General features: G+C 38.4%; 1 protein-coding gene across 2 annotated transcripts in view; it reads left to right on the top strand.

Annotated features, from left to right (window-relative positions):
• The window catches only part of DIP2B (disco interacting protein 2 homolog B), a 223,070-nt gene that overhangs the window by 118,307 nt on the left and 83,709 nt on the right, over window positions 1-21,054 (top strand). For both annotated transcript variants that reach the window (XM_065934424.1, XM_065934423.1), the window contains exon 3: window positions 11,875-12,003. In XM_065934424.1, coding sequence (XP_065790496.1) covers window positions 11,875-12,003 — 129 coding nt within the window. The remainder of the gene's footprint in view (window positions 1-11,874; window positions 12,004-21,054) is intronic.

The raw sequence follows: 21,054 nt of genomic DNA, 5'->3' as shown, positions 1-21,054 counted from the left end.
TGGCTGGGAAATCCCACGGACAGAGGAGCCTGGTGGGCTACAGTCCATGGGGTTGCAAAGAGTCAGACATGACTGCATGACTGAGTGCACAAACATTTGTGAAGATGAAAGTGTCAGGTAATGAAAGAAGCAGATTACTTTATGGATTGGAGAATTATTGATCCTGGCAGCTTGTCTCCACCTTCAGTAGGTCTTTTCATTTAGATCTACTGAATCTCAAGAGATTGTACAGAGCATATTCATTTTCATTGGAGATTTAGCATTCCTCTTCACTTTTTTATTTTTAAAATGAAATTAATGAATTATTTTAAATAATCAAATACTACTGTGAGGTTTGTAACAACAACAAAAATAAGCAGTGTCCTCTTCTTCCCCAGAGACCACTTCTTTCAGCTGTTTTAACCGTTTCTTCGGGTGTTTACCTCTCTATTTCTGTGTAACATTTTGCCAGTACTACTTAATTTTTTTTTCCCCCAACTTGAGACATTATTTATTCATTTCCTACTATAAAAGATTAGAATTTTTCCTTCTTATCATTCCTACCCAACCACCTGGATATCACACACTCCTTTTCCGTTTATCTTTCCTTCTCATCTCCCATCTCATACTCACTGTGCACTGTGTGTTCAGTGTATTAGTTTTGTTTGTTTTTTTTTTTTCAGTGTATTACTTTGGTTGTTCCTAAATCAGCATTCAGTGCTTGCCTTATTTTGATTATATAAGTATTATTCACAGCTAAATCACTTGGTTTACTAGGACTACCTTTCCTTTTTTTTAAACAGCTAACTCATCATTTTTTGTTATTTCTAGAGACAACTCTTGATGCCATCTCTCTTCCTGAACTGATTGTTCCCTTATCCTGCTGCAGGCCTTCATTATCTTTCTAGAGGTGTTTTGGAAAGGAGTAGGGAATAGGGAGATGTGTTATTCTGCCATGTTTAATCAGAATACTTTATTCTAACATTTCTATTTGAGGATTGTTCAAAACTTGTACGAAGATCATTTCTATCAATCTGAAAGATTGCAAAGACATCAGTGCCTTTTTTGCTGGCTGTGCACCAGCAAGCTGATCAAACGGTCTCTTATCACAGCCCGATTAGATTAACTCGGCAGCCTCCTTTCTCTGGTTGGTTCCAAGGTAGAGCCCTGCCTCAGCTCTGTTTTACAATTCTACACTATTTAAAACTGCTGTGAAGTCCAACAACTGCATCTTCTCTTGGCCCCACATCCTTTGCTTTAGGACATCACTGCAGCGTCTGTTTTTGATGGCATTGATGTACACATTCCATTCTGTCTTCGTGTGTTTGAGGTCATTGAGACCTTTGTGTATTTGTTTTTCTTCCTTCATCCTTTGACTTTGTCCTGCTGTCTTTCACTGCATTTAATAGTATTTGTCTTCTGCTTCAAAAGAGGATCTCGCCTTTTATATATTCCTTCCTGACCTAGATTTCCTCAATTATTTTTTCCCCAGGCCCTTACCTGCTGCCCCTTTCTGGGTAAGACATGTCAGTTTATGAATATGGTTATGTGTTGGCATTTTCTAGCTTGTCCTGGTAAGAAGTACTGGTGATCCAGAGTTTTTCCCCAAATTCAGTTTCCTTTTGTGGTTGCTGCCTATTTTGCTGGAGGGTATTTGCTCACCACTGTTGCAGTGTGTGTACATACGCTGAGCGTGCTGGTTGTTCCACCCCCCTTCCATCACAGCTCTTCTGAGTTCAGTCCTGCCTTTGAGATTGTGCAAATGTGTGTATAACCAAGTTAGAACTAAACAAAAGAAAGCCTTAGAAATTTTATCCTTTTTCTCTAAAGACTCTGATAACGCCTGTCAAGGATAGTCTGTTATCCTGTTTTTCTTAATGACCTCATATGATTATGTGAAGATTTTGAGAGGCACAAATTTTTGCATAAACGTTGTGTGGCTTAGAGATACACAGATAAGCAGACTTCTCAGATTAACAGTTGATACCTCTTCATTTTTGTCTTTGGTTTTTCCACCCACTCCCCCTATCATTGGTGGAAGTGAAGAGACAGACAAGATCATAATTATTTATCTTAACCAAAAATTTTGGTCCTTCAGTATAGGACCCAGTTCATTACTGCAGGATATACAAAATGAGTTAAGATCTCTGACCTCAAGTTTATTTATACTTTAATAGGAAAGATAAGATAGGTATACAAATAATCATAAAATACAGAGTGAAAAAAAGCCCTGTAAGAAAGTTCTAAACAAAATACTGAGGAAATGCAAAGGGACATGAACCTAAAACTGTTGAAATCAAGAACAGCATTTTGGAATGCTATAGAACATTCCCAGCTATGTAAATATTAGGTAGACAGATAACCAACCATGATGGTGTGATCACTCACCTAGAGTCAGACATCCTGGAACATGAAGTCAAGTGGGCCTTAGGAAGCATCACTACGAACAAAGCTAGTGGAGGTGATGGAATTCCAGTTAAGCTATTTCAAATCCTAAAAGATTATGCTGTGAAAGTGCTGCACTCAATATACCAGCAAATCTGGAAACTCAGCAGTGGCCACAAGACTGGAAAAGGGCAGTTTTCATTCCAATTCCAAAGAAAGGCAATGCCAAAGAATGTTCAAACTACTGCACAATTGCACACATCTCACTCGCTAGCAAAGTAATGCCCCAAATTCTCCAAGCCAGGCTTCAACAGTATGTGAACCATGAATTTACAGATGTCCAAGCTGGATTTAGAAAAGGCAGAGGAACCAGAGATCAATTGCCAACATCTGTTGCATCATTGAAAAAGCGAGAGAGTTCCAGAAAAACATCTACTTTTGCTTTATTGAGTACGCCAAAGCCTTTGACTGTGTGGATCACAACGAACTGTTGAAAATTCTTAAAGAGATGGGAATACCAGACCACCTGACCTGCCTCCTGAGAAATCTATATGTAAGTGAAGAAGCAACAGTCAGAACTGGACATGGAACAACAGACTGGTTCCAAATTGGGAAAGGAGTACGTCAAGGCTGTATATTGTCACCCTATTTATTAAACTTATATGCAGAGTACATCATGCGAAATGCCAGACTGGATGAAGCATAAGCTGTAATCAGGATTGCCGGGAGAAGTATCAATAAACTCAGATATGCAGATAACACCACTCTTTTGGCAGAAAGCGAAGAAGAACTAAAGAGCCTCTTGGTGAACGTGAAAGAGGAGAGTGAAAAAGTTGACTTAAAACTCAGCATTCAGTAAACAAAGATCATGGCACCTGGTCCCATCACTTCATGGGAAATAGATGGAGAAACAGTGGAAACAGTGAGAGACCTTTTTGAGGGCTCCAAAATCACTGCAGAGGGTGACTGCAGCCATGAAATTAAAAGACGCTTGCTCCTTGGAAGAAAAGCTATGACCAACCTAGATAGCATATTAAAAAGCAGAGACATTACTTTACCAACAAAGTCCATCTAGTCAAGGCTATGGTTTTTCCAGTAGTCATGTATGGATGTGAGAGTTGGACAGCTGAAGAACTGATGCTTTTGAACTGTGGTGTTGGAGAAGACTCTTGAGAGTCCCTTGGACTGCAAGGAGATCCAGCCAGTCTATGCTAAAGGAAATCAGTCCTGATTATTCATTGGAAGGACTGATGCTGAAGCTAAAACTCCAATACTTTGGCTACCTGATACAAAGAACCGACTTATTTGAAAAGACCCTGATGCTGCGAAAGATTGAGGGCGGGAGGAGCAGGGGACAACAGAGGATGAGATAGTTGGATGGCATCACTCACATGATGGGCATGAGTTTGAGTAGGCTCTGGGAGTTGGTGATGGACAGGGAAACCTGGCGTGCAGCAGTCCATGGGGTTGCAAAGAGTCGGACTTGACTGAGCAACTGAACTGAACTGAGACAGAGTGCTTTTTTTGTGTGATGGGAGTGGGAGGGTGGGAGCTATTCTATTTCCTCTATCGCATTTTACTACAGAATTTCCTTCCCAAGTGAGGATCACAGCATAACGAAAAGAACATTCCAGTCCCAGTTCTGCCCTTTTATTTGCTAGGTTGGGCAAAGCTCTTGGTATTATGTTCTTTCCTGATGCCAAGTGACCTGAGAAGCTTCTCAGACCCAGAACCTCCAGTTCCTCTCCCTCCCAGAATCCACCCGTAGGATTGACCATGGGCAGGTGGCCGCTTTCCATACTTAAAATGCAGACTCTTTCCTCCCTACCCACAGGCAGTAAGGCTGGTTAATCACTCAGCCTTCTGAGGAAGGCTCTCCTCAGTGAGTTCCCAGGGAAGAATCTCTGAGTGATTCAGGGTACCTTCACCCAGGGTGGAGGGTGGAGATGGGAGTGGAGGCTCTGTTTATATAATGATTCAAGGTGATTATGGACACACTCTCACTGTAGGAAAATAAATTTAATCTGTGATGGGTGTCCTGCTTCCTTCAGGGTATCTATCAGATAATGTTATTGTGAATATAAAATGAGATGGTGTTTCGAAAGTTTAAAGAGCCGTAGAACTGTATTATCATTGTTATTTTGTCATTTCCTGTCCAAATCCCTTCAAAGTCTGCCCTTTTGGTTTAGGACAAGTGACCTGACCCCGCTTTTCTTCTCCAGCCTTGTCTTGTCTCACTCCACCTCTTTCACTGTGCTTCAGCCCCTTCGATCTTTCTCAGGCTTGTCAAGGTTTTTCTCCCTCACTGGACTTCTTCTAATACCATGCTTTTGTATAAAGTAGCTCCTCCCCCAGGGACACCCCCCCCCCACCACCACCACCACTCCTGCGCCTAACTGAAACCTACATCAGAGTCTCCTTTTAACAGACCGTCCCTAAAACTCTAGTATAAATTAAATTCCTTGTTATGTAGGCTCAGAGAACCTTGTTTTTTTCCCTCTCAGCACATACCATGATATAAAAGATACACATGAATGAATGATCACTTATTTATTATGAGTGCTATAGTAAAGAAAATGGTGTCTTCTCTGGACCCCTGCGCTGAGACCAGTGAACATGTCTACTTTGATCACTCTAAGAAGTTGAAGCATTGTATTCCTTGGTTCTCAGAGCACATCCTCCTTCCCTCTATGACTCTTGCAGATGAAAATGCCTGTTAAATCATTGGAGGAGTTGAAAGATAAGAAGCTGAAGTTGGCTTTCTTCCATGTACCTGAATTGGGAATTTTGCATAGTTTATACTAAAGATCAGCTTCTTTTCCAGGTTACCATTGTTGTTATGTTCCAACAATAGAATCATGGGAGACTCTGGTGTCTCTTTTTGTCAGAGAACAGTAAATTATGTACATGCCGACCATTGAAAAAGGAGGCTTTGTGTTGTAGAAGAAATGAAAATTTGTCTAAACTTATTGTTAAACATTTTATCATCCCTATTTAAACATAAGGGTGACCCCTAGTGGATACTGTGTATAACAGACTGAAAGATCTGGGAACCCCTAAACTAAAGTGGTCACTGTTTGTAGTAATCAGCCAGTAATCCTTTTCTTTGAAGCTCAAGGATGTTTTGCTCTAGAATTTAGAAGTTTTGAAGAAGGCTTGATTTATGAGGTTCACATCTCTCCTCTAGCGCTTAACCTATATTTAGTGTCTTTTAAAATTACTTTGATTTTATGCACAGTTCTTTCAGTAAACAAAATGGTAAAGAAATGGTAAAGTTCTCCAGAGCAACTATCACTGCCTCATCCTAACTACTTAAAGGATTTTATGTGCCCTCCAGTCCATATAATTATATATGAATAGTTTTTACATACACAGTTGTAATAATATACATAATATTTAGTGTTCTTTTATCACTTGAGACCCTTTTATATGTCTGTGTAGTTTTTCACTTTTCATTTAATACATATCATGTTGATACTTGTAGTTAATTCCATCTTTGCTTTTTTTAAGCTTCTTACTGTGGTAGTGAAATCATGCACATCATATCAAACTACAGAAATCTCTGCTTTTGGGCCCCAGGTGACTCCTGAGATGTGGTTGCAGTGTGAAACCATGGCCAGGGAATGATTCCTCTTTAAGCAGCATCTGGCCTGCCCACCTGATACTGGACGTGCTGTTAAATAATGCCTTGCTGGGCCCTGTGCCCCCAGACCCCTTCCTCCTCTTTCAGGAGACTGGTGGTCTGTGTTTCCTGCTGTGCTTTTGTGGTGAACTGTTGCCCTGGCAAGCTAGCTAAGTAAGCACGTAAGCCATCCAAAAATTTTTAATCCAACCAGGACATAGTTTCCTCCCTCTCACCTTCAGATATGCACTGAATTACCAGTTGCTTTGGGGGAAAGGAAGAGGAGACAATTGGTTTTAGAAGGTTGGAAAATTCTGCTCACAGTGTTGTAATTTATCTAGGAAGCTGAAACTGGATATTATTTTAACTTATTTTGGTAAGAATCTGCTCTCTGTGGTATGACCTTCAAATTAAGAAAATCCAGTATCATTTTTATTTTCTTCTTTAACTATTACCTTGATGTTCTATAATGAACATATATTATTTTTATATACTGAAAAAGAGAACTTTTCTAAATTATAGAAACCCAGTAAAGCCTGTGGGAAAATAAAACATCCAGTCTCATCACCCTGAGATAATTACTATTGACATTTTATTTTATTTGCTTTTCATTTTTTAAATGCACAGATGAAATCTGTCTGGAAATCTTTATGTTTAAAAAAGAAAAACAAACCTCCAATACATGGAAATAGAAGTTTTTAGAAGATAAAATTTAGAATAAATTGGAGAGTGATTATTCACATTCAAAAAGATAAGCTGCAGAGTTTCATTATTAAGCTTCCACATGCACTTAAAGTAATTCAGTTCCTAGGAATTAATTTTTATTCTTTTTGTTTGTTTCTTTTATATCACCTCTCTTGAACTTGAAGCAAATGTGTTACACATTTGAGTCAAGGTCGGGAAGATCCCCTGGAGAAGGAAACGGTAATCCACTCCAGTACTCTTGCCTAGAAAATTCCATGGATGGAGGAGCCTGGTGGGCTACAGTCCATGGGATTGCAAAGAGTCGGACATGACTGAGTGACTTCTCTTTTCACTTATTCTGTCAGAAATCTATGTTTGTGGCATCGTGTGTTCGGCACCCGAGGAATGCTCACTGAACCAGCTTGTCAGCCACTTACTAAAACTGCAAGTCGACCTTTTGGTTTCACTTCTGACAAGCTACCTCGAAACGTCTGTCATGATTTTAGACCCAAAAGAGACCTCGTCCGTTTGGAAGACTAAATTCCTGAGGGGACTGAGCTAAACTTTGCCGAGCGTCATACTCATGTTGCTTGGTGAATTGGTGAATAGTGTGTTGTGAGCCTTTTTTTTGGGGGGGGACCAGTTTCCATAGATCTCATGGCTACATGTCATCTGACTCAATTCTCATCAAATGTCTATATTTGTGTTACATTTCCTTGTGGTTTGATGTATGATAACCTCTAGATAATCCGCAGTAGAAATGTTCATTCTCTCTAGTTCTTCCTCAAACAGATAGATCAACTCTCACTTTCCCTCTCACCTCCAGATCATTTCTTGGTAAAAAAATTTTATTTTTTTATTTTATTTTTTTATTTTATTTACACATTATCTTCTTTTTCCTAATAAACTACACTGAAAAATACAAAGTAAAAGCATAATGAGAGAGGAATCGGAAAAGGTATATCAATTGTGTGTTAACATCCTTTGTGAAATGAGAGTCCATATTCCTGCTTTTCATCCTTTGGATTATTAGTTTCTAATTTGAAGGTACCATGTTTCTTAACAGGGTAGTTTCGTTTATCCTAGGAAATCTGCTTATTTAATTAAAAAGAAATTAATGACTGGTAATTCAGTAATATATTCACTGTACCTCCAAAAAATAATGCAAAGGTCGTGTTTTAAATTCAGTGTTTTGTCTAAGTCAAACCATTTTCTCTGTACATGTTTATAGGCAAAGTAGCTCATGTGTGCTAATCTGATTTCCTTCCTATATATATCATCTGACCATACAAATAAAAATAGCCCCTTTCTATTTTTTATTCTCTAAAGTTAATTGAAATATATTTTAAATAATTTCTGTAGTGACTGGCTGAAAACTCTATTTTTGGAGAGAGGGGCTTTTTGCAGAATCTTTTACATGAAGGCAGGTGATTAAAAAAAAACAAAAAAAACATGTTCTCTTAACTCCTGACTGTAAATCCTGAAGCATTTAGATGTTCCTATACTAAATTATGGGGAAACAGTGGCTGTCTTTATTTTTTTGGGCTCCAAAATCACTGCAGATGATGATTGCAGCCATGAAATTAAACGACACTTACTCCTTGGAAGGAAAGTTATGACCAACATAGACAGCATATTAAAAAGCAGAGACATTACTTTGTCAACAAAGGTCTGTCTAGTCAAGGCTATGGTTTTTCCAGTAGTCATATATGGATGTGAGAGTTGGACCATAAAGAAAGCTGAGTGCCAAAGAATTGATGCTTTTGAATTGTGGTGTTGGAGAAGAGTCTTGAGAGTCCCTTGGACTGCAAGGAGATCCAACCAGTCCATCCTGGAGGAGATCAGTCCTGGATGTTCATTGGAAGGACTGATGTTGAAGCTGAAACTCCAATACTTTGGCCACCTGATGCAGAAAGCTGACTCATTTGAAAAGACCCTGATGCTGGGAGGGATTGGGGGCAGGAGGAGAAGGGGACGACAGAGGATGAGATGGCTGGATGGCATCTCCGACTCAATGGACCTGAGTTTGGGTAAACTCTGGGAGTTGGTGATGGACAGCAAGGCCTGGCGTGTTGCAATTTCATGGGGTTGCAAAGAATTGGACAGGATTGAGCGACTGAACTGAACTGATACTAAGTTATTAGTTCTGATTTCTTTCCTCTTAGGAGAACCAATGGCGTTAGACTTGAGTTTGAATCCTGACTCTTCCATCCTCTGACTTTGTGACTTTCTATAAAATAAATCCATATCACTGTTTCTTTTCTGTAAAAAGTTGACAGTGATATTTCTTCCTTTGTAGGGTTGTTGTGAGCAATAAATAAGATCAAGTGTGTGAACTTCTAAATGCACAGTGCCTAGCAGAAAGCAAGCATTTAAATGTAGCATTTATTATCACAGACTGGAGCTCAAAACTTTTTCCGTAAAGGACCAGATAGTAAATATTTTAAACTTTGAGGCCCATACAGTTTCTGTCACAGTAATTCACCTCTGCCTTCACATAGGCAATATGTTAACAGATGTGTGTGGTCATTTTCTGATAAAACTTTGTATGAAAACAGACATGGGCTATGGTTTGTTGGCCCCTATTCTAGAGAAATAAAACTAACAAATGACATAAGGTATGAATATATCAAGAATCAGTACAGGTCTTCTTTGAAGTGGATTATCAAGAAGATTTAGGTTGATTAAAAAATTAAAATTTAAAAATATTAAAATTTGATTTACCACCCAGACATTACATTTAAAAATCTCAGTTTTTAAATTTGCTCTGCTCAGATAATATGTAATTTTTATAATAAAAATCTCCGCTGCTAGGAAAATAAATGTTTCTAGGTCCATAAAAGCACTTAACATAGAGAGCACCCTGAAATATACTGTTTCTTGTCTTCTTAAAAGCAGTATATAAAAAATAAAGGAAGCCTTTTTTATTATATATTATGACTTTGTGGATCAGGAATTTGGGCAGGGCTCAGTTGGGTGATTCTTATGGGCCACATGGTGCCAGCTGGAGTCACTAATATTCCCCAGGTCTGAAGGGTCCAAGTGGATTCACTCACATGGAAGGCAGAGCTCAGCTGGAACTGTGGACTAAAGTTCTTACACATGGCTTCTCCAGCACTCACAGCTGTTTTGGAAATCAGTATGACTTTGTCATTACACATCTCAGTTCCAGTAGTACTGTGACTCCCCTCAGCCTTTACTGAGATTTGTAGAGCTGATGGCTGCGTTCCCCAGAACACTGTGATTTTAGTCTTCTTTTTAATATTTGGCTTCATAAGCCAATTCTTAGCTGTTGTCTGGATAGGTGACACCTTCCTAAAGTGGGCCCTTAATTTGCTGTATGTAAGGTGCCTTTCTGAGCACAGCTAAATGCTACTGAAGAAATTTAAAATACTCCTCAAAATAAGAAAATTCCATAATATATGACAACATGGATGAACCTGGAGGACATGAAACTGAATGAATCACAAAAGGACAAATGCTGTATGGTTCCACTTATACAAAGAATCTAAAACAGTTCAACTCACAGAAGCAGAATGCTGGTTGCCAGAGGCTGGGGTGTGGGGGAAATGGGGAGTTGCTACTCAGTGGGTAAAAAGTTTTAACTATACAAGATGAATAAGTTCTGAAAATGCTGTGTAATATCATACCTATTGTTTACAATACCACATTACACACTTAATTTGTTAAAAGATAATATCTCATATTAAATATTCTTACTACAATTTTAAAAAATTGTGACTTGGGAGCAATGTCTTTTGAAAAAAAAGGTAGTAAAACATCAGAACAAAGTATTTTTCTTCTGCTTATTTTCCCTGCTTATTTTCTCTTCTCCATATCCCTCCTCATATTTTTTTATTTTGTATTTGGGTGTAGTTGGTTAGCAATATTGTGGTCGTTTCAGGTGACAGTGAAGGGACTCAGCCATACATATACAGTATCCACTCTCCTCCAAACCTTCCCATCCAGGCTGGCACATAACATTGAGCAGAGTTCCATGTGCCCTACAGTAGGTCCTTGTCGGTGATCCATTTTGAATGTAGCAGTGTGTACATGACCTTCCCAAGCTCCCATCCTTTCCCCCAGTAGCCATAAGTTCATTTTCTAAGTCTGCGAGTCTGTTTTGTAAATAAGTTTATTTGTATCATTTCTTTATTGACTCCACATATAAGGGATGCCGTATGGTATTTTTCCTTCTCTGTGACTTCAATATGACACTGTCTTCAGTTCAGTTTAGTCACTTAGTCGTGTCCGACTCTTTGCGACCCCATGAACTGCAGCACACTAGGCCTCCCTGTCCGTCACCAACTCCCAGAGCCTCCTCAAACTCATGTCCATTGAGTCGGTGATGCCATCCAACCATCTCATCCTCTGTCGTCCCCTTCTGCTCCTGCCCTCAATCTTTCCCAGCATCAGGGTCTTTTAGGTCCAGCCATGTTGCTGCAAATGGCAATGGCATTATTTTGTTCCTTTTAATGGCTGAGTAATATTCCATTGTATATATATACCACGTCTTCTTTATCTGTTCCTCTTCTGATGGACATTAGGTTGCTTCCATGTCTTGGCTATTGTAAACAGTGCTGCGATGAACATTGGGGTGCATGTATCCTTTTGGATCGTTTTTCTTCAGATATGTGCCCAGGAGTAGGACTGCAGCCTTCCCCATATTCTTGATGGGAAACAGTGAATGTTGGGGGGACAGGCCAGGGACTGGAAGGGGTTAAGCTCAGTGGTGCCTCCAGTTGGAGGAGGGGCTAGTAAGACTTGACTTGAAGCTATGTTTGCACAGTAAGCACTCTAGTTTTGTTTTAATGACATGTTTATTTGGAGTAACTTATGGTAGGGAGACTAAAACTTCCCAAGCTGTGTTTTCTGCAACTGTACAGGATTAGGGGGTCATGTACACCCCACCCTACCCCCATCCTTCCAGCTCGTGGAGTCTCTGGAATGGCTTTTCACCTACTTACATCTCCCATCACTTGTTGACAATTACGTTGTCAAGATAATGTTCTGTTTTGTTTTATTTTAGTCTGGACGCCTTTTGTATGTTTTTTTTTTTTAACGTATGTGTAAAGCTCTCTAACCCTTTACTGTAGATGGGTAGTATTACCTACCTCAAAGTGTTGTGGAAATGCAGTAAAGTGCTCAGAAAATGTTAGTTATTATTGTTACCTGATAACCATCTTCCAAACTTCCTTTTTTAGAAACTGATTCATCAGTACAGAAAGAACACAGAAACCAGACACCTGCTCCATCTGCAGCTCCAACTTCCGCTCCTTCTAAGTATCATCGAAGTCGATCTGGGGGAGCCAGGGATGAGCGATACCGATCAGGTGAGAGGGAACTGAAAACTACTGCTGGGATAGTTTTTACCGACTGTAGTGTGAACTGTACATCCTGAGAGCTCCTAGTGTTTATTTTTTTCTCTTGAAGTGCCAACAGGTCTAAATTCATTCATTCATCAGCCATTTGTTGAGTGCTTGTTACATGCCAGATGCAGTAGGTACTCTTATTTGCTGGGATTATAGCCCCAAATAAAACATTTCTGCCCTCAAGGCCAGCAGGGGAGCCAGGCCAAGTACAAAGGCAGTGTGAATAAATAAATAAGAAAGCAGAGGGCTGGGGTCTCATGAGATGGTACTAGGAAAGCTCAGTAGACTCTCTTGGAAGAGGCAGGTCTTTCGGTATTTGTCAGGGCTGTTGATTAGTGTCTTGACTCATGGAGCTGGAACAGAAACTTAACAGTGAAATTTCAGATTGGTAAACCCATAAAAAAGCAAAGAGGAACTGAAGAACCCCTTGATGAAAGTGAAAGCAAGTGAGAAAGCTGGCTTAAAACTCAACATTCAAAAAACGAAGATCATGGCAACTGGTCCCATCACTTCATGGCAAATAGATGGGGAAACAGTAAGAGTCACAGCAAGATGGTGACTGCAGCCATGAAATTAAAAGACGCTTGCTCCTCAGAAGAAAAGCTGTGACAAACCTAGACAGCATATTAAAAAGCAGAGACATTACTTTGCTGACAAAGGTCCATCTAGTCAGAGCTATGATTTTTCCAGTAGTCATGTATGGATGTGAGATTTGGACTATAAAGAAAGCTGAGTGCAGAAGAAGTGATGGTTTTGAACTGTGGTGTTGGAGAAGACTCTTGAGAGTCCCTTGGACTGCACAGAAATCAAACCAGTCAGTCCTAAAGGAAATAAGTCCTGAATATTCTTTGGAAGGACTGATGCTGAAGCTGAAACTCCAATACTTTTGCCACCTGATGCGAAGAACTGACTCATTTGAAAAGACCCTGATGCTGGGAAAGATTGAAGGTGGGAGGAGAAGGGGTCGACAGAGGATGAGATGGTTGGATGGCATCACTGACTTGATGGACATGAGTTTGAGCAAGCTCTGGGAATTGGTGATGGACGGGTAAGTCTGGTGTGCAGCATTTCATGGGGTCACAAAGAGTTGGACATGACTGAGTGACTGAACTGAACTGAACTGAAACTCATAAACTTTTTCTTCTCATCCAGAAAATACCCATGGTAAAAGAAAAGGCGATGTGCTCTGGCTGGCTGTTGGGGCACACTCCAGCTACACCACGTCCAGCTCTGACAAACAGAAATGAGTCATAGACCTTAGGACATGTAGCATAGTAAGCCCGTCTCATATCCATCTACTGTCCTCTGCACTAGGATAGTCTCTGTAGCACATTTACTGTTTTAAGAACTAGCAGAATTAAGCCAGAAGACTAATGGAATGTTATTTTACTTTCTCCAGATTTTTTTTCCCCCTGTTACCTACCAAGATTACCTTATCCTTTTCTTGAATTGAAAAACAGGGTGTGTATCACACCCTCAATAAAACGGCTTTAGAGGAAATGAGGAAAAGGACAGAGTTATTTTATGAGCTGATATTATTAGATATGTATTTTCACACCCTGGAAGGAAGGAAGGAATGAAAAGTGTTTGGTCAGAAAAATAGAAATTACACACCACACAAAATTTTCCTTTGTACCTAACCTGGGGCTGATTGATAAGAAGAGGCTTTCTCTGAGACTAAGACATCTGAACCATGTTATGGCAGACAAAGTTAGGGAAATAACATCAGATAATAAACCTGAAAATAGTTCATTATGGCTGAAACTTAGAAAGCAAGGACCCAGAAAGAGTTGGGAGATGAGACTGGAAAGATAATTTGCAGGCAGATCTTGAGGAATCTTGAATACCATTGAAGAATTTTTAGCAGAGCAGGAATACAGATTTGTAATTTGTTCTAGTAGCTTGGGCCAGCTGCACAGGGCCTAACACATGTAAGAGTTAAATACATATTTTGGAGAAAGGAAGGTATAAAAGTAGTATTAGTTAGGGCATGGATTGGAGGGAGCTAAGGCTGGTTTTGGAAAAGCTTATCAGGAGCTCGTGTTTATCACCAAGTTCCGAGCTGGGTTTCCCAGCACCCGGTGTTGCCTTTAGAGGCTGGGGCTCAGGTGCGGCAGTAGTGGGTTCTCACCAGCCTGGAAGGGTTTTAGCCGCTACAGCACTCACCCCAGGCCTGCTGGGAAGCCTTTTGTTTGTTCTTACAACATTTAACAAAAAAGTTAGTAAGGAGCCCCAAAGAGGATTCTCTACACTCTGTGTCCAAGCTGATTACATGGAGAAAAAAAGTCTTTAGTGAGCTCATTCAGTAGTGTAAAATTCTGATGTTCACCTTTGTTGTTGTTTAGTCACTAAGTCACGTGCAACTCATTTGAGACCCCTGACCTGTATGTAGCCTGCCAGGCTTCTGTCCATGGGATTTCTCAGGCAAGAATATACTGGAGTGGGTTGCCACTTCTTTGTCCTGGGGATCTCCCGACCCAGAGATCAAACCTGTGTCTTCTGCATTGCAGGCGGATTCTTTACCACTGAGCCACTAAAACCCAACTATCTTTTACATCAGTTCTTTCACACTTACCCCCAGTATCAGAAAGTGTAGTCTGAATCATACACTGGTTAGCAGACTGTGGAGACTCTTGGTTAGGTGCAGGGGTATAGAGGAGGGTTCAGTAGTTGGGTTTTGGATATTTATGTCACTGGGACTTTAGCTGGGGGAGTAGTACTGAGGAGGCCAGAGAGGAGGTAAAGTGGGGAACAAAGGTGATTTGAAAATCCTGAAGATAATGAAAGTTATGAGAGTTCTGCAGTACTGTTACGAGGAGGAATGTGAAAGAGGATGCCTGCAAGCGTGAATTTTGGCTGAAAATGACATTTATAAAAAATAGAAGGAAATGCCTAACTAAATAGCAGAGAAAAACTCAAACTCAGCACACGCTGCAAATTCTGGCTTCCATGAGTAAGAAGATGAACTGAACTGAACAGTAGCCACAGGAATAGAGCAAAGAAATTGTAGAAATTTATCAGAGTTGCACTTCATCTCTTTGCTACTTCATTCATAGGAAGGCTTATATGTACATGTCACATGCAAAATTAACTTAAGAATAGAGGGTATGTTTAGGGAAAATTACAAGCATTCAGATTAAAGTACACAGAAAGGGTTTGACTTTGATTTCAGGGAGTGTAACTTGAAAATCCTCTCTTGTTTGGTAGAGGCTTATTAACACCTACAACATTTCAACCAGTCATAATCGAACTTAGTATTTCATGTTTCAGACATGGTGTAAAGAGCTTATATTTATTCAGAGTTTAGATTTTCTGACCTGATTCTATTCTTTGTGCTTAGGCAAAAGGGTCTGACATTTCAGATACACTTACTTAGTACCTCCTTTTCTCTCCCATCAAAGCAAGATGCAATTTTCTACACACACGTTTTGTGGTCCCAAGTGTAGAAAATACACAGTTCATCTCCGAGACGGAAAGTGATTGGGTGGTAAGTCATTGTGACAGTTTCTTCAGTGTTAATCTTTTGAGCAATTAGCCACCTGAAACAAAACAGCAAAAACAAAAAAAGGACTTTTAAGGAGTAGCTGTATCACCTTATTGAGCTAAATATTAGTGCTGGAAAGTGAAACCCAACTTTCCCATGCTCCTGGCAGAGATGTCCAAAGTCAGTTGCGTCTGGGGACTGAACTTCGGAAGTGATTTCTCTATCAAATGATCAAGGTGAATTGTATGTTGGCTGAAGGAGTCAAATCCAGTTACAAGGGCTGCCTGTTCTTATCGATGAGACTTTGCTAACACAGTAACTGAAAAAAATCTCCTTTTTGACACAGGTGTAGGGGCCAGGGCTTATCGTGTTAGAAAACAAGTGTGTGGTTTGATTTGTTCTGTATTCTGATGCTGCAGATCCTTATGGCAGAGAAGAACATGCTCTTTATTAATTATCCAAACATCATGGGCCTTCTAAAGCTTGACTAATGTGAATAAGTCCCTGGTATTCACAGTTTGCTCTTGTATGTTTTATGTCTCATGCAGCAATACTTTTGGAAGTGTAGTATTTTTAATTAATAAGTGTGAGCATTTGATATGCTGTTGTTCCGTTGAGAAAGTGCTTTTTCTCAGTATGCGCAATTAGTCATTCATTTTCCAAGACAGCTAAGAACCACAGTTTGATCTGAGAAGGGCACTTTTCATATTTTAGCATACCTGAAATCAGGATATATATTTTTTAAATCCTGGAGAATATCTTTTATATAAGATGGCATCATAGATTCAATAAAATATGTCTATTCAACTAAATAAGTAAACCTTAGAGACACTAAAATGATATAAAAATACAAATGTTGTATAAAGCGCCTTCAAATTACTGCTGCTTTTAATGAAGTAGCGGTGTTAAGCTACTTCATTAAAAGTAGCAGTGCAAGAGTTTGGCACTATGTTTTAAACTTTAAATATTCATATACTTTTACCCAGAAATGCTACTTCTAGGAATTTGCACATACACATATACACAAAAATTTATATACAAAAATGTTTGTTATAGTATTGTTCATTATAAATACAGTGATAAGTTATAATAGATCCACACAGTAGAATTCAATGAAAACTAGTTTAAAGATCCTATGAAGTCTCATAGGAAAACAACGAGGTAGATTTATTTGTGCAAATATGGAGAGATGTACAAAATACATTGTTAAGTAATAAATGCAAGATAGTATGTAGCACATGATCCAAAATTTATGAATATTAGTACTAATAATTATATATATTATGAAGTACACAGGAGTGGAAATTTGAAACAATTATATACCAAACTATGGGCTTCCCTTGTGGCTCAACTGGTAAAGAATCCTCCCACAATGCAGGAGACCTGGGTTCAATCCCTGGGTTGGGAAGATCCCCTGGAGAAGGGAACAACTACCCACTCTAGTATTCTAACCTGGAGAATTCCATGGACTATCCATGGGGTTGCAAAGAGTTGGACATGACTGAGCGACTTTCACTTTCAACTGTACCAGCTACTGAGGTGGGCTTATTTCTGGGATGTGTATTAAATTTTCCCATTTTTTGTTGTGGTAAAATATACATATAACAAAGTCTGTATTAATTTTAAACAAAAAGTAACAAAGATGGTTTTCTTTTTTAAAATTGTGGCATAACTGACATATAACATGACATTAGTTTCAGGTATACAGCATAATGATTTGATATTTGTATGTGTTGTGAAGTGATGATCCTAGTAGGTCTCATTAACATCTGTCACCTTTCAAAGTTAAAAAAATTGTTTTTTCTTGCTATAAGAGGACTTTTTAAAAATTTTATTTTTAATTGGAGGATAATCGCTTTACAATATTGTGTTGGTTTCTGCCATAAAGCAGTGTGAATCAGCCATAAGTATACATATGTTTCCTCCCTCTTGAGCCTCCCTCTCACCCTGAGAGGACTTTTAAGATCTACTCTCTCAACACCTTTCAGATGTGCAATACAGTATTATTAATTACAGTCACCATGCTATACATTCCATCCCATGGTTTATTTATTTTATAACTGGAAGTTTATAAAAGATAGGATCTTTTTTTGTTTTTTGAGAAATTCTGGCAAGGCTTTGTTTATTGGGACTTGTGGTGCAGCTTGAGGAAGCAAAAACAATGTAAAAGATAGTTTTTAAAGTGATATCCATGGATAAAATATTGAAAGCCTTACATCCATTGTTCTTCATGATTTTTGCTCTAAGTGTGGATTCTTTTGACTTAATGCTGGGAGCTAAATGCAGCAATAACTACGTCTGTGAACTTAATTGAGAACTAACTTTCTCTTTCCAAATATGTTCTTTGACACAGCGACTTTTGCCAAACTGGCTGCCACTGGCACACCAGGACCATTTTCTTTCTTTCTTAGTACACTTTCTCATACCAAGGAAGATAAATTCAGTTCCATTCAGTTTAAGCAAGCATCTGTTGTAGACCTCCTACAAGTTGAGCACAGTTTCAGTGCTAGAGAAACACGGATGAAAACACAGGAAACCTTTGTATAAGGTATAGTCAATAGAGAAGAAGGGGTGACAGAGGAAGGAGCTTGAATCCCAGGCACTGTTGAGGGCAGAATTTGTGCAGGTGGCAAAGTCTGAGCCATTTTGAAGAATGAATAGCTGTTTGCTATATAGATATTCTAAACTAAAGAAATGTAATTGGTAAAAGCAGGGGAATGTGAAATGCAGAATTAAAATTTCACTGCACCTCTCCACCAACACATATAGTAGTGCCAAAATTAATGTGATATGCTAATGTTCCAGAACTTAATAGTTGCTGCCTCTGCCATAATTAAAAATGGCGAAGTGGTTAGTACCTTAGAAATTGGTAAAAATGGCATGACTACTAATTGGTTTACAGATAACTCCTAGAACTGTACGTCTCTACTTAAATGACTCAGTCCACCCACACATCTGCCTTTCAATCTGTTCATATCTATCTGTCCGTCTGCCTATCTACAGTAATGTCCTAGCAGGTAGGGGCACTTGGTGTTTGATCTGCCCCTGGTCCCTAAAGCCCAGCTGTGCCACTTTTGTACCATGTCTTAGCTATTTCATAACAACAAGCCAAGAATAGGAGCAGCTACTTAATATATGTAAAGTAACATTTTCCACTTATTTTTTAGGGGAAGATGAAAAAACATGCCCCATTATTATCCATAGATGTGGGGAAATGGACATTCTCCCACCTTGTTGGTAGAAATGTTATTTCTTTTATTACTAATGAGATTGGACCTTTTGGGATATGCTTATTTTCCATTTGTGGCTTCTTCTGTAAACCACCTGTCCATTGCCTAAACCTGCTTTTCCTAAATTGAATTCTTTTTTTTCCCCCTCATTTTTTGGTATGAGTTTTACTAATCCTAGGGATACTGACATTTAAATTTACTAGAGGTAGTAACCAAAAAAAAAAAAAGATCAATTAGAGGTATAAGAATTAGAAAAGAAGAAATAAAACTGTATTTGCAGTTGATATGATAATTCATTTAGAAAACCCAGGCGAATTAATGGCAAAAGTAACTTAATGAAATAATTATATGAAGTAGCAAGATAGCAAGATATGAAATTAGTGCAGAAATCAGTAGCATTCATATTTGCTAATAATAACTAGTTGAAAGATGTAGTAGAGAAAACCTCATTTACAAAAGCAATAAAAGAAAATAAAATATATTTAGGAATAAACTTAAGGATGTATAAAGCCTTTATGATGGAAACTTTAGAACATCCTGAATGACCCACAGTAGATATGATAAATGGAAAGTCATCCCTTATTCTTAGATAGGATGATTCAATATCACAAAGATGTTAGGACTCCAAAAATTATAAGTTTAACCCAATCCCAGTAAAAATACTATCAAATTGATTTATGGAGCTAGAAAAAATATTTTTGAAGTTTAATTTAAAAATGTGAAGAATGTAAGAATAGCTAGGAAACACTCAGAAAACCTACGAGAGTGACTAGATACATTTTAATATCTAGCAACACACTCCAAAGACTGTAATTAAAACAGTGTGGTATGACACACAAATTGGCAGACAGACCATTGGAATAGAATAACAAGTTCAGAAATAGACCGAAGGACATCTGGGCTTTAATATGGTAAAGATAGCATTGCAGATCACTTGGGTGAGAAAGTACTTTCTGATAAATTATGCTACAACTGGGAAAAAATTAAGTAAATCTATTATCTCGCACCAGATATGGGCAAAAACTTCAAATGGATCGAAGATCTTCATGTAAAAAAGAAACCATATAAGTACCTAGAGAAAATATTAGTCAACTTTTTAATAATCTAAGCTTATGAAAAGCCTATGAGAAGACTTTCTAAGACTGAAAATCCAGATGTATTGGAAGACTACAGAAAAAAATTTTTTATTGTGGTAAAAGCACATGAATTTACTCTTAGAATTTTAAAGTGTATATTGTATTGTTAAGTTACGCACATTGTTATACAACAGCTCTTTGGAAGCTTTACATCTTGCATGACTGAAGCTTTATATCCATTGATCAATAATTATGTTTCTTCTTGCCCCAGTCTCTGCCAGCCACTGTTTTGCTCCCTATATGTATGAGTTTGAGTACTTTAGATACCTCTTAAAAGTGGTATATATTAGGGGGTTTTGTGTGTGTGTGTGTGTAACTGGCTTATTTCACTTAGCATGTCAGTGTTGTAGCACATGATGAGGTTTCCTTTTTTAAGGCTGGATAATACCAGCCTTAATACATAATGTCATGTGTACATATTACGTTTTCTTCGTCCATTCATCCATTCATGGACATTTAGGGTGTTTCCACATCTTGGCTATTGTGAATAATGCTGCAGTGAACACAGATGTGTAAATACCACTTTAAGACTCTGCTTTCAGTTCTTTTGGATATATACCCAAAAGTAAGATTGTTGTGGGTAGTTCTAGTTTTAATTTTTTTTGTGGAACCTCTATAGTGTTTTCCATAGCAGCAGTAACATTTTATAGTCCTACTAACAGTGCATGCAGGTTCCACTTTCTCCACATCTCTGTCAACGTTTGTGATTTTCCTTTTCTTTTTTTTTTTTTTAAGTGACCATTTTGTCTTCTTTGGAGAAATATCAGTTCAGTTCCCTTGCCCCTTTAAAATTGAGTTATTTGAGATTTTATTGTGATTGAGTTGTAGAAGTTCTTTGTATATCCTAGATACTAACTTCTTATTCAGTGTATGATTTGCAAATATGTTCTCCCATTCCATGAGTTGCCTCTTCACTCTGTTGTTTTCTTTGTTGTGCAGAAGTTTTAAAATTTGATATAGTCCTAGTTCTGTTTTCAGCTTTTGTTATTTGTGCTATTGGTGTCACATTCAAGAAATTATTACATTCCAAGGTCATGAAGTGTTTTCCCCTATGTTTTCTTTTAAGAATTTTATAGTTTCAGGTCTTATGTCTAGATCTCTAATCCATTTTGATTAATTTTTGTGTATGGTGAAAGATAAGGATCCAACTTCATTCTTTTAC

This window comes from Muntiacus reevesi, chromosome 4, assembly GCF_963930625.1.
Source record: "Muntiacus reevesi chromosome 4, mMunRee1.1, whole genome shotgun sequence".
Lineage (NCBI taxonomy): Eukaryota > Metazoa > Chordata > Mammalia > Artiodactyla > Cervidae > Muntiacus > Muntiacus reevesi.
This window is presented reverse-complemented; position numbering and strand designations above follow the sequence as displayed.